Source organism: Callospermophilus lateralis, chromosome 11 (genome assembly GCF_048772815.1).
Source record: "Callospermophilus lateralis isolate mCalLat2 chromosome 11, mCalLat2.hap1, whole genome shotgun sequence".
NCBI classification, from domain to species: domain Eukaryota; kingdom Metazoa; phylum Chordata; class Mammalia; order Rodentia; family Sciuridae; genus Callospermophilus; species Callospermophilus lateralis.
This window is the reverse complement of record NC_135315.1, coordinates 18,635,387-18,648,832: the sequence shown is the minus strand read 5'-3', so window position 1 is coordinate 18,648,832 and position 13,446 is coordinate 18,635,387. Positions and strand designations below refer to the sequence as shown.

Below are 13,446 nucleotides of genomic sequence, written 5' to 3'. Positions count from 1 at the left end.
GAGTACAGGTAGGAGGCACACTAGAAGTACAGCTCTGGGCAAGGAGGGTAGGGGCATTGGCAGGGAGGTCATTCATGGGAGCACAGCTTCCCCAATCTCACGGATGCTCAGCAGAGCCCTCAAGAAAGACCAAAGTAGGAGGATCTTAGAGGCAGGTCTTAGAGGAAGATACTCAGCCCAGACACAAGGATGCCCAACACCAGAGGGCAGGTGGGGACCCAGAGGCACTTACCTGCGACAGGTATGCTGTGCAGAGGAGTCCGCGGCAGGATTTCCAAGGATGGTTCCCGGCCTGACATGCCATCTGCTGAGAAACAGGACTCTGTCTCATAGATGGTCTGCAGCATCTCCACCAGCCCTTGCGCCTTGGGCACCAGCAGCATGCCCAGGAGGGGCCGCCTGAGGCGGGAGCCAACCAGGGGAAGGCGGTCAATGGACTGGCTGTTCAGGGACTCCCTCAGGCCACTGCCACTGGGCCCCCTGAGGCAGGGAGGCACCTCATCCGGCCTGGGCGCTCCAGTTGGCTGCCGGAGCCTGGAGGCCTGGAAGCTGCAAGCCTGCTCTCTTTACGGGGAGCCTGGACCACAGGGCCGTCCTCACTTCCCAGGAGTGGGGTATGGCTGAGTGCTCTAGGTACAGGAAGGGTAGCTCGGCAGGCAGGCGGGCTCTCTGTGTTCCCTCCCAGCCCCGGGTGACAGCTCTGGGCCCGGCTCCCTGCTCCTTCTTCCCGAATGAGCCGCCGGCAGCTGGCAGGAGACTGAAATAGCAGTTGGGGGAGGGCCCTGTCTATAAATAGGTGGAGCATGCTCAGGGAGCCGCCGGCCGGCTGCCAGGAGCCCAGGCCTGGCGGAGGCCCCAAGGGGGGAGGCGCGTTCCACCCCAGGAGGAAGCGCCAGGCAAGGGGGAGGGGGACAGGAGAGGGCCTGCACTCAGGGCCAAGGCCACAGAGCACAGTGGCCAGAGGCTGGACTGGGGAAGGGGGCAGCCCCGGGTACCCGTGCGTCTGGGAGCTACGCTGGCCGCTCGCTGCTATTGGCAAGCAAGGGAAAGACCAAGTAGCCAGGTTCAATCCTCCGTCTTCTCCTTTGCTATCTGGAGCAGGTAATAGGTTGGGAAAAGGGTGACAGACATGGCCACCTGGCCTAAACTTGCACCTTCCCTGGAGTCCTAACAACCCCCTGGGATCTGTTTCACTTCTGCCTTCCTGCAGAGCTGGGAGGTACCTTCTCCACCCCCTTACCAGCAGGGAGGTCCCTAAACAGCAATTAAGGGGCAGTTCCCTCCCACCCATCCTAGAGCCCACACCTCAGAAGGCTGCTCAGCTTCTTTACAGGAGGCAGGGATGCTGTTCCTGCCTGCAAGCCTTGCCCAGCCCAGGCAGGGGACCGGGTAGTACCTGCCCATTCTCGGCATAAGCAGCTCTTCCCTGGGGCTGTGCCAGGTGGATTGCTAAGAGCATAACACACATCACCTCATTGACTCTGCATGATGACCTCAGGAGAGGGGTGCAGATGGGGAAACTGAGGCACAGAGTGATTAAAGTCACTTGCCCTCGGTCATACAGATGCTCACATGGTAGGGCCGAGAGGTCTAAGGCTCAAGTCCCAGCTCTAACCACCACACCCACTGCCCTTAGCGTGAAGGAGGGCACAAAGTTACCCCAGGGTTTCCATCAATAAGTACCATCACCCCCAGCACCCAAGCAGGAGCAGAATTGAGGTTGGAGCCCCTCCAGGAAGAGTCATTAGCTGCCAGCATCCGGGCCTGACAGAGGTCTCGCTCCTTGAGCCTTGCTGGGACATGGGGCCAGTGCACCATGATTGGTGCCACCTGCCTGCCTTCCCTACCACTGGCCTGATCTTTCTCCCTAGGTTGTGCCTACCACTGGTACAGAGATCCCACTTGGCCCCCTGACCTCACTGAAGCCTTTTAATAGCCTGGTTATTCCTGGGTTTTTATCCCCCTCCCCCTTCCTGATGTCACAGTTGCTATTTTGGAGGCCCCTCCTGGTCCCTCCTTGCCTCACCACCACCCCCCCCAACTCCAGGCACAGAGCCAGGGACACCTGTCCTCTCTCTGGACTGGATGACCTCACCCTCCTGTAGGGAGCCTGAGAGAGGCTGGCCAACCAAGGACATGGTGGCTGTGACTCCTGGAGACCAGCTTTCCAGCCAGCTTCTGTCAGTCAAGGATGGCAGAGGGCCTCCTCCCTCAGGTGAGAGAACACACCGATAGGGGAGGCGGCAGAGGAGACTTTCCCTGGCCCTAGACAGGTGAGATGTTCATGACATGTTCTGAGGAGTGCCCAGTGGCGGACCAGGAACCAAACAGGGGTCTGGAGTCACAGCTGCTCAGCTGGAAAAGGTAATGGAGTAAGGCCCGACCTAGAGCAGGCACTGGTGGACATCTCAGGGTAGGAACTTCACCACCCCCTTCCCCATCCTCATCCTGGCCAACCAGACCCTTTTAAGAGGAATAGAAGGGTGGGCAAGGTCCCCATGAGTGGGGTGATGGGTAGCAGACACAAGGGAGCCCAGAAAGCCAGGGGCAATAGCCCCTCCCAGCCCAGGACTCCACCCACCCACGCTAGGAGCAACCGGAAGGGCTGGCTAGCCCTGTCCTGGCTTTCTCTACCTGCCTCAGGCACAGGAGAGTGTGGCAGGAGAGCCCTGCTCTGGAGAAGAGGAAGTCACCAGCTATAACAATTCAAAAGCAGGGCTCCCAGAACCCAGGGGAGTCAGACGCCTAAGAAAAGAGGACTCCTGAATAGGGAAGATAGGAACAACCAGGACATGGGCACTCAGTGGCCGCCAGCTCCCAGGAACATATAGCTTCCAAGAAGTAGGAAGCGAAGTGTCAGACTCAGCCAGACAATCTTCAGTGCAATTCCCAGAATCCTCCAGGGGATAAGAAGGGAGGTCTGGGAGAAGGAAGGTAAGTGTCTTTTTTCTTCTGAGATTCAGGTAGTGCAATAAAGTCTTCTTAAGTCTAACTTCAATCCTTCTTGCTATACCGCCCACTTGTGGTTCATTTCTCTTCTCTATCCCTGTCCATCCAGTGCTCCCACATACTATCCCACAAACTTTATGGAGCACACACTGAGGGTGGGGTCCAAGAGCCCCATCCAGAGCTAGCACCATTCTCCCCAGACAGCGGTGACTCCATCCCCTCCCTCTGAGGTTGCATTCTGGTCTCCTAACACTCTTAAGCTACAGAGGGGGAAAAGCCCAATGTTGGCTCCCCTAGCTCTTGCAGGCTACCATTTTATGGGCCCAAAAGGTTGGCAAGAAGACCTGACTGAAAGAAAGAGAAGTCTTACTTTGTGCACAGTCAACAAGCCCAGGGTTGTTGGCATGGTGGCACATGCTATAATCTCAGCAGCTCAAGAGGCTAAGGCAGGAGGATTGCAAGTTCAAGGCCAGCCTCCATAACTCAGTGAGGCCCTAAGCAAGTTAATGAGACCCTGTCTCAAAAAAAAAAAAAAAAGGCCAAAGGTTGGCTCAGGAACCCTGGAGACATCGAGCCTGCCTGTCTTCTAGCTCTTCCCTATCCTTTGAGCCAGTCATGTGGCAACCTGTCAGCATGGCCTGGGAGCTGCCATGTGCCAGGTCCACGTTATATGCTAGCTGAGCCCTCTCATGTGAAACCAACTCCAGGAAAAATGTGGACATCTTCTTTGGCATCTTCCACTTCCCCTCACAGTTAACACGGCCTCCTCTGGTCATCCTATCCTAAGCCTTCAATCCCTCTGGAATGATAGAGCAGGGCAGAGGAAGGGTGAACAGATCCCAATCTGTAGTGAGCACAGTCTGTGCCAGGGCAGGGAGAACAGAGGCCAGGAGTCCCCTTCCCAGACCCCTACCCTACACCAGCACTGACCCACTTTCTCTTCCTCAGGGATGGCTATCTGCCTTCCAGGGGCTCAGAGGCAGAGCCTGGGGCTGGGAGACAGGACGCCATGGTTCCTGGCTCCACCTCACACCCATGCCCCAGTTTCTCTGGTCAACCAGAAAGGAGGGGGTAGCTGCCTCCCCCACCTGGGAAAGGGAAGGAGAGAAAGTGTGGAGGGTTCTGGGAGTTGCTGGGCAGACAGGTGTTGTCATGAAGCCTGTCTCCCTCCCACGCTGGGGATAAGGAACCTGGCCATCTCCTCCAGGCCCAGCCGCCATCCAAGCTGGCTCGCATGGCAGGCCGCACTCTTGCCCTCTCCTCTGAGCAATGGCATAGAAGAGTCCAGGTCCTAGGTCCAGAGCAACTCTTCCAACCTGGCTGGGCTGAGCCTTGGCTGTGGCAGATTCAGTCAGTCTTTCAACCCCACTGAGGAAAACATGTGGACAGAGTCAGTTCTAGCAAAATCAAAGGAAGCCTCACTCCTGTGTTCCCTACTGCCCTGCCAGAGGAAGACAGAGGCCAGGGAATGGCCTCCCCAGGAAAGCAGGCAGTCCCATCAATGGCCTTTGCCCAGACTCCCAGGACTGCCAGAGGTAGGTAGATAAGGTCACATGCTGGCATGCAGCCCAGTCCAGAGGTAAGTGGATAAGTTCCCACTCCTGGGGGTGGTGGGCCCCAGAAACTCAGTGTCCATCTGCCACCCCTCACTAGGAACTCTCTTACTAACTTGCTCGCTGTGAGGGCAGGGATAGATCATCTCATATTATCTCTTGTTCCCCCACAGGCTAAGCTTACCGGTGATACTCAGTGAGGATTTGCCAAACCAAAAAGTTCCTATGCTGAGAGACACTGAGAAGAACTGCATGGAGGCTGGCTGTCACCCTCGGAGCTGATCCCAGAACCATTGGAAAGGACCTAAGGAGAACACCCCCAAGCAGTGACCCCAGTTGTGAAGCATCTCAACAGTCTTGAAATGAGGTTCCCAATCTGGGGCTCCCTCCTTCTCTCCCAGACACACAGAAGACAGCATCTCCCCCTACTGGGGGGAGCTGGAAAGCCATCCAGGAGGCAAGGCCAATGCCACAGGCCTCACTCAGAAGGCCCATCCTGGCCAGGGCCCAAGCTGGTAAAATACCTCCAGCTACCCCACGCTCCTACCAGCTCTGGCAGAAGTGACTGCAAAGGGAACCTGGACCACCGGCATCTGGAAAGGCGACCCGATAACTTTATCTGTGCTGGATAGATTATTCAACCTTGTATTGCCAGAGAGTGAAGTCCTATAGCTAGGAAACATCCTTCAAAAGCCATTACTAGATACCTCTGAGCAGCCTCTGTGCCGTAGGCCAAGGGTTAGACCTTGACCTCCATGTGAAGCGGGAAATCAAGATGGCTCCCAGAAGGGTCAGGGTCATAGCTCAGAGGAATGGAGCAGCTGGTACTACTGCCAGACACAAATGACCTGCTGATGCAATGTCCAGCTGAGGCAGGAGAGGAAATGACGAATACCCACCAGACCTCTGCTGTCCCCTTGTCAACCCAGCCTAGAGGAAGAGGCAGGAAGCCAAGGAGCTCAAGAGCCCACCTGGCACAGCCCCTAAGGTTGAATGAAGGAAAGGGCAGAGGCAGGAGGACGTGAGGGGTAACCACAAACCTACAGGAGGGATGATGGGGATCAAAATAGGGGTGACCCAGACTCCTCCCTCCCTGCTGCTGCTTCTGGACCACCCTGCAGATGGGCTTGCATCCCAGGCTCCAATTTCCCTGTCTCTTAAAGAAGGAAAAGTACCCATCCATCCTACAGAAAAAGATGTGGGTCAGGAAGGGCCATGGAGGGTTAAAGTTGAGCAACATGGGCTCTGAGCTTGTCGACTGTGCAGGAGACAGTCAAAGAGAGAAGGCAGTCATTACTCTGACCACACTGACCCATTACCCTCCTGGGAAACTCCTGAGGGTCCAAGTCAGGCCACTTGGACACATCCTCATGGGCACACATCCAGACCCACGCCAACATAAAGCTGCCTGGAGTCCCACCCATACACTATTTCTGGCAGCACTGGGCAGGGTCCTAGGAGCAGAAGAGAATGTGAAATGTCAGAGTAAAAGACCCCGAATTAGGAATCTACCATGTCCAGGGTCCAAGAGGATGAGATCTAATCTACCTGGACTCTGCAGAGTTAAGACTCGTCTATAAACATGTCCCCCCCACTCCCACTCCATGCCACACACCCAAACACAGAGGTTAAGGCCCAGGCCCAGCAAACCTCCACCAAGAAAAAAATATGAACTACAGAAGAAAAGAAGCTGCCACCACAAAAAAGAAGCAGGGCATTCAGCTATCCTGGGGAAATGCTTCCAACACCACCTCAGGCCACCCAGAGAGATTCTGGGGTATGTACCCCCTACAGGCCTATCTACCCTGGCCAATAAGGCAAGGCAGAACAGGGACCAAAGGCCCCCATACTGAAGGCAGGCTCAGGGCAGAGGTGGACAGATGCCCTCCCAGGGCCATCAATTCCCACGACTACCTCTGTCCTTTCCTTTCAATACTCCTCTACTCCTGACCCCCTACTTCCCGGACAGCTGAGACACCAGCAGTTGGCTGGTCTGGGCGGGAAACCCACACAGCCCACTGCATCCAAAGTGGCCCCAGGGGGCTCTTCTCCAACCTCCCAGCTCTTACCCGACTTGTTAGGAGAGTTCATGCCGGCTCTGGGCCCGCAGGAAGCTGGCGTTGGGGGCTGGGACGGGAGGGGATGGAGCTGCGGTGATGTCAAGAGAGACAGACGATAACAGACAGATGGACGGGACAGGAGCCCGGGGCCACCGTGCCTCTAATGCCCATCCAAGGCCATCCTTCGGGGTGAGGCAGTCAGGCACTCAGAACGGCATCCCTGGGGAGAGATGGAGCAGGGTTAGAGGCCCCCAACTCAGGAATCTGGGAATCAAAGGAGACCTTGGAGTGATCAGCTTACACCTTCCTGGGGGCACAGAGGGACAGAGCAGAACTTGACCAGACGCTGGTATCTTCTCTTCCTAATTGATAAGGTTCCTGATGCCCAAGGGATAGGAAATGGCTACAGTGACCACAGCTAAACAAAATCCTTTGCAGGCATGTCAGTTTCCTCTGCCAGGTGGGAAGACGTTACAGACTACCAGGGGTGCCTGATGTGAGACTAAGTATGTATCAAAGAAACGCAGGAGCTTCTTGGCTTCTCTCCACGGAAGTAGGGAAATGCAGAACTGACCTGGGGTTCTTGGCAGAAGTTAAGGGAGAGCCTAAGCTGGGGACTCCCAGGGGGACAGTCATTGCCTCCCTATTATCTGAACCTTGTACCACTCAACTCTGGAAATATAGATGTGCTTCTGTCTTGGTCTTCCCCCACTCAACAATGGGTCTGGACAAGACAGTGTGTTTCCAGGAATTGGGAAAGCCAGGGACATCCATTCCCAGCCCCAGCACCCCCAGCTTAAGGGGTTCAGGACCCAAACTCAGAGCTTTACATATGTTTCATAGGTTATATCCCAATGCCCTGCTGCCAAACCATGGCCTGACACACACTAAGTCCACCTGAACACAAGAGATTCCTTTTGCCAGCTTGCACAAAGGCACCAAAGAGCCCAAAGATAGCTAAGGACAATATAGTAATGGAATATGTACTACAGGACCATGGGTTTCCCAAGCTGTCCCCGCCCCTCCAGCTCTCCCCGCCACCAGCCCCACAGTTTGTCCTCAAGCCTCACACGCTATGTATGCACCCACCTAGGCCCATCCCTAAACAGTCCATGATCCACCCAGACATGATCTCATTCATCTGCTTCCAAACGAAGGCAGGTCCTCCAATACCCAATGAAAGTGAGTAGCAGGAAGCAATGAGAGGAGGCTGAGAGCTAGTGAAGTTTAAGCCCTAACTGTGCTCTCCAAGCCTCCAACCAGCAATCAGCTCTGCCTCCTGGACAGCCCCACCTCCTGGAAGGATTAGTTCTCAGTAAGCCTGGCATTCTCATCAAGGATTCCCAGGGGTGGGGTCCATTTGGAGCCCAGAAGCCATCCGTGACAGGAACACAGGAACACACACACACATACACATGGGCACATACAGAAGACCTGAAGGTCCTGGGCCGGCTGCCCCTGCTCTCGCCCACAGAGGCTGGACTCTGTGGCTGCAGAAAGGCGCTTTCAGATTCAGGGTCAAGATCGAAGGGGCTAGATGGCTCCTGACAGGCACCTGTGTGGGCTAAGGACAAAGGAGGCTGCACAGGGCTGGGACCAAGCTCAGGAATGCAGAAGGTGGGGCTGTTGATGCCCTGGCAGGGCCCGCGTGGGTTGGCTGCTCAGCCAGTGCCCACACCAGGGCTGGCGCCCAGTCCCGCTCACACCCTTTCCCGTGGGCTGGGGAACACAAGTTCAGAAATTCCCACGATTGCCAGCAGCCTGAATGGTTCAGCCCATCTCCTTAGTGAGGGGTACCTCTTTATCAGAGCACTCCAGAGAAGCAACCCCAATGGAACAAAAATTAAACTCAGCCCCCAGGCCCCATCATCCTCACCCACCCAGCCTCTCTCGTCTTAAAGGCGCTGATCCTCACCTACCGGGGAGAAGAGAAAGGGAGCAGCTCCCTGAACACACAGTGGGATCAGGACCCAGTTACACTGTTTCTCCCCACCCCATGGAGCTCAGAAGCAACCTGGGCCCCTGTCCACCTGCAAAGAGTATCTGCTGACCTCCATTCAAGTCTAGTGAGCTTTTTACTCACTGGCCAGGGCTCTCTGGGAACAAAACCCCATTCAGGGCCTGATCAGGACAGGCATAGATTCTTGTCTGGGGCAAGGCACAAAGGGGAAAGAGGGCAGCCTGACATTCAAAACCTGAGCTGTTTATTTCTGCCTCTACAGAGAACTCACTATTGTTACATGAGGGTCTCAATGGATAGTCAGCTGTGTGGCTTCCAGAGGATCCATCCCTTGGATACCAAACCAATGAGCAGCCTGGCTTCCACGATGATCTAAGTAGGCAGATCCCCTGGCTCTGCTCCCCTTACCACCGTGGCCAACTCTTTTTTTCCAGAAAGACTTCTACCCCACTCCAGGACCCAAACCCACCTTCCACTTCCAGCCAGGACAGCAGGGCAGGGAAGTCTGCAGGAAATCAGCTGCCTCTCACCCTGCAAGCTCACGGATAAGCTGAAGGAGGTAGGACAAAAACCCTAGGAAAGACATCCATCCCCGCCTCACTTGTGAGCAATAAAAACTCTGGCAGAAGGTGGGAGGAGGAGGGCGGACAAGTGAGGGAGATGTGAAGCAATGCAATGTCCCAAAGGCCACAAGTTCATGATGTTGCCCTGCAGGGATCTTGTCCCTCAAACAACTCCCTCTGAATTCCTGGGGCATCAGGTGTGCCTTGGAGGGCTTCTCCAGAACCTGGATTCCAGCACCACCATGCCACCCACTCCCAATACACCAGGTCTGGTCCTGACAGGAACAGGTTCAAATCATGAGCTCCCAGGTCATAGGTGGCATTGCCAAGCAGTCTGAACCAAGCTTGTGAGTCCAGGATGGGCTTTACTTGCCCCAACAACTGCATCAAAAAGCTACAAGTCCAGACATTCCATCCGAAGGCACACAGGGCTTCTCCTCTTCACCTCTCCTGACTGGCCACAGCAGGCCACTTTCTCCAGCCTAAGACAGTGTTCACTGCCTTGTGGATCCCCCAAGCTGAGCCAAGAGAAGTCCAGGAGGATCAGAGCCATGAAGGGTGCTGACTTGGATGTCCAGGCCCACAACTAGGGAAAGGGAGAAGGCAACAGGGGAGGAAAAAAGGCACCAGGCTGACAAATTCATTTTTGCAATCGGCCCATTTCTGTTTGTCTGCTCAGACGCAGCTCCAGGCATCTGCACAAGCCAGATGGAGGAGGCTGCTATTTCTAGAAAAAAAGGGGGGGGAGGGGAGGAAGGGAGGAGGCGGAGGCAGAGGGCAGAAGAAGGGGTCTGTTTGCCCTAAAACCTCAAACAGAATGATACCCCCTCTCTAGCACTACTAGACAGGGTTCCCATTCAAGAAAGGGCTGGGGCTGGGACTGGGGTGAGGTGGGGTGGGGGAGAAGAAAGGCAGAGAAAGTTTAATTAGCCAAAGTCGGCTACAATAGGCCCCCTCACGGGCTGCATCGGGTTTTCATTCATGAGCAAGCAACATTGCTCCAAAAATGCCAAGAACCGCCCCCCCTCACTGTCTCTCCCTCCCCCCCCCCACCCAGTCAACAGGAGTGAGTCCTCTAGCAGGCTGGCTGAGCCTGATGCGGTGTTCCAGACAGCCCTCCTCAAAGGGATGTGAGTAGGAAGAATTAATTATTAAAGAGCAGCTGGTACTTCAGCACCCACTGCACTACCCCCAGCTTCTATGGCTGATCCCCTCCCTGCCACCACCATGAAGAAACACAAATGACCCCCCACTTTCCCAGGCCCCACACAGCTAAGATGCCACCCCTAGGAAAGAGAAGGCAAACCTTTGTCTCTACAGCTACTTAGGGTGGGTGGGGCATGTGACATGGTTGCCCCCTCCAGATGACATGATCCAGCCAAAGTAGAGGTATATACTGGAGAAGAGGGAAAGGCAGCCTGAGTGAACATCTCTTCTATCCTTGCCCCCAGGTAACCTGCAGCTGGGACTTGCATCTCTGGCCCCTCGTGTGCACCCACCCCAGCACAGAGTGGAGATGCTGGGGGGCCTGCTCCTCTAACTCAGAGATCCCCAACCTACCTCATCAACATTTAACCCAGATGCAACTCCAAGTGGAAAGAGGGCAGAGAGGGTTCAAGAAAAGGAGAAGGAGGCAAAACAAGATCTGCCCAAGCTTTGTGTATAGGGAGGGAAAAGGAGGGAAGATTGGAATGAAGAAGGAAGCAGCCCCCAACATGGCTTACTCACATCCCTAGCCCAACCCAGCCCAGCCCAGCCCAGCCCAGTATCTCAACAGCTAGCATAGGCTCAGGGATCCTGGTGCCTGGGACTTGGGAGACTCAGTATCCTCCCTGACTACACTGTCTGGAACCTAAAAGGACATTCAGGGTAGGACCCATCCCAGGATGCTATCCTGCAAGGCAAACTAGCCAGGGGTCCTTCTGGCCAAGACTCCTGAATCTCCCATCCCCTGCCTCCTTTTGTTTCTATGCTCTGGCTCCACCTTCCCCTCCCAGTTGGACCCTGAACCCAATTACTATCACCACTACCATCACCTCGAAGCTCCAAAGCTAACTCCAGGTCCCAGGAACACAGTGGTCACTGTCAGAGTAGTGGATCCCTTTCACATCACCCCTCAAAGCAACTGCAGCTGCTATCCTTCCTCTCTAGGGACAAGACTCATCTTAGAAGGCCAAAGGCAGAGATATCAAGCGGTCCCCTTCTCCTCCAAATGAAGCATCCCCACCTTCCCTCTTCACTATCCCCCAGACCCCCAGATTAATCACTTATTACCCAGCCGGTTCTCATCTTCCCCAGGGCCCCAGGGAAGGGAAGGGTAAAAAAGCAGACTCCCCCAAGTTAACAAGGCTCTGACAGAGCCCCTGCCTCCATGAGATACAGACTCAGTATGAAAAATGGGGGACATCCACCCGAGACAAGAAGGGGGGAGCTCCAATTCATCTACTAGCTCTCTCCCTAGCTCCAGGGTGTCAGACAGAAGAGGGTGGGAACAAACGCAGTAATGCCTCACGGGGAGAGGGTGAGAATAATGGAAGAGAGAAGTAAGGTGCCCCCCCCTGCAGTCCCCCTCCTCATGCACGGGAAGTCAAGGACATAAAATCAAGGCGGCGTTCTAGGAGATGGGGAGAAGCGCTGTGGGTGGGCAGCTCCTCTGACCTCAGAGTACCAAGAAAGGAGTGTTCAGAGAAGAGGGGTCTGCACGGAATCTGGGTGCAGGGCTCAAATCATTCTGCATCACAACATACGCCGCCGGGAAGGGGGCAAGTCAGACATCCCGGACCAGTCCCCAGGCCATTTGGGGGCGCCGGGCACGGGAAGGCGGCCCCTCCCTTACCTGCAGAGAAGGCACCCCTGCATGGGAGGGTTGGGGAGGGGCGCTCTCAGCAAGCCCAAGGCCAAGCTCCTAGGCTGGCGATGCTCCCGGGGGGCGCCTGCTGGCACCCCGGCGCCGGGAGGAAGGAAGGGGGGCGCGGAAAGCGACGCGCGCGCGAGGAGCTCGGGCAGCGAAGGCAGGAGGAGGGGGCTCCGCCGGGCATCCCGGGGTCGGGGGACAAGGGTTCCGGGCGGGTGTGGTGCGCTCACCCCCTGCAGCTCGAGCTCCGGCTTCGCGGGCGGCGGCGGCAGCAGCGGCGGCGGCAGCAGCAGCAGCGCCTCCTCGACGGCTCCTCCATCTTTGCGGCGGCTCCTACGGCTCCGCTCGCCGCCGCCACCAACAACAACATTCGGAGACGTCACTCCCGTCACGTGACCCGACCCGGAGCTAAAAATAGACTCAGACCCCCCCCACCCCTGCTTCAGCCACCACCAACCCCTCCCCTCTCTCTCGGCCCTCCCCGCGGGGCGGGGCCAGCAGCGCCACCGTGACAGCTTCTTAAAGGGCCGTACCCAGCCAAAGCTCCGGTGAGCGAGCCGGTGAAAGGTGAGGGATCCGAGTCCAGCGAGCCGTGGTGGAGGGAGCCCTTCAGGGACCAGGACCCGCTGCTGGGGCTCAGTCTTTGGAACATACGACTTTGTTCCCTGCGGTTTTTCTTCCGACTTCCTTTTCAAACCGTGGATGGTGCAATCTTTGCCTGCCTAAGCGGCTCCCTAACACGCCCTCCCGTGGTGGGGGAGGGGGAACTGGGGTGGATTCCTAGGGGCTCGGAGCCCAAGCCCCTACTGGAGCCTGCGTGGCTTGGACAGGTCTCGAATCTGTCAACTCTAACCACAAACTGTGCATCCGTGTTAGGGAAAGAAAAGCCTGGGGAACGTCAGGGTATGGCTAAAGTCCACGGCCTTCAAATGGGCAGACCAGGAGCCTGCAAAATTGCTGGTCCCTGACTTTGGTGCCATCCTCACTGCAGTGCCCCTTGGAACATATTATGAATATGTGTGATTAAACCTGGACAGTTTGTCAGTGACCCAGCAACTCCAATCACAAAACACTTATTCTAAGGGAATAAATATTGTTGTGGTCCAAAACGAGCCTAAAAAGAAAGATAATGCTTACAATGGCATGAAATATTGAAAACAAAATCCATCAGTAGGGGATTTACAAATAGAGTAGGAACATGCATTCAGTGGGATAGCATACAAACATTAAAAATTATTTAGACCTAGGGCTGGAGGTATAGCTCAATAACAGAGCATGTGTGAGGCTCTTGGAGTTCAGAGTTCAATACTCAATATATGGGTGTTCAACCCCCCATATATTGGGGGTGTGAGGGGTTGACCAGGCAAAATCAAAATGCTCCTGATTTTCTTGAAAATCAAGAATCCAACAGGTATTATTGAATCATTCCAATATATTTATATATTTGCGGGGGGGGGGGGGGGGGGTACCAGGGATTGAACTCAGGGGCACTTGACCACTGAGCCAC

General features: G+C 55.6%; 2 protein-coding genes across 4 annotated transcripts in view; one reads left to right on the top strand and one right to left on the bottom strand.

Annotated features, from left to right (window-relative positions):
• Hdac5 (histone deacetylase 5) overlaps nt 1–12,298 on the bottom strand; it is a 35,583-nt gene extending 23,285 nt beyond the window's left edge. The window contains exons 1-3 of one of the 3 annotated variants that reach the window (XM_076871202.2): nt 12,170–12,298; nt 6,572–6,782; nt 233–307 (exon numbers count right to left, since the gene is read on the bottom strand). In XM_076871202.2, the coding sequence (XP_076727317.2) occupies nt 233–307; nt 6,572–6,593 (97 nt within the window). In that variant the 5' untranslated portion in view covers nt 6,594–6,782; nt 12,170–12,298. Of the gene's footprint in view, nt 1–232; nt 400–6,571; nt 6,783–12,169 lie in introns of those variants that run through there. The other 2 variants (XM_076871203.2, XM_076871201.2) reach the window with 2 other exon arrangements.
• Nucleotides 12,002–13,446, top strand: part of Hrob (homologous recombination factor with OB-fold) — a 32,498-nt gene continuing 31,053 nt past the window's right edge. The window contains exon 1 of the mRNA XM_076870694.2: nt 12,002–12,331. Coding sequence (XP_076726809.2) covers nt 12,002–12,331 — 330 coding nt within the window. The remainder of the gene's footprint in view (nt 12,332–13,446) is intronic.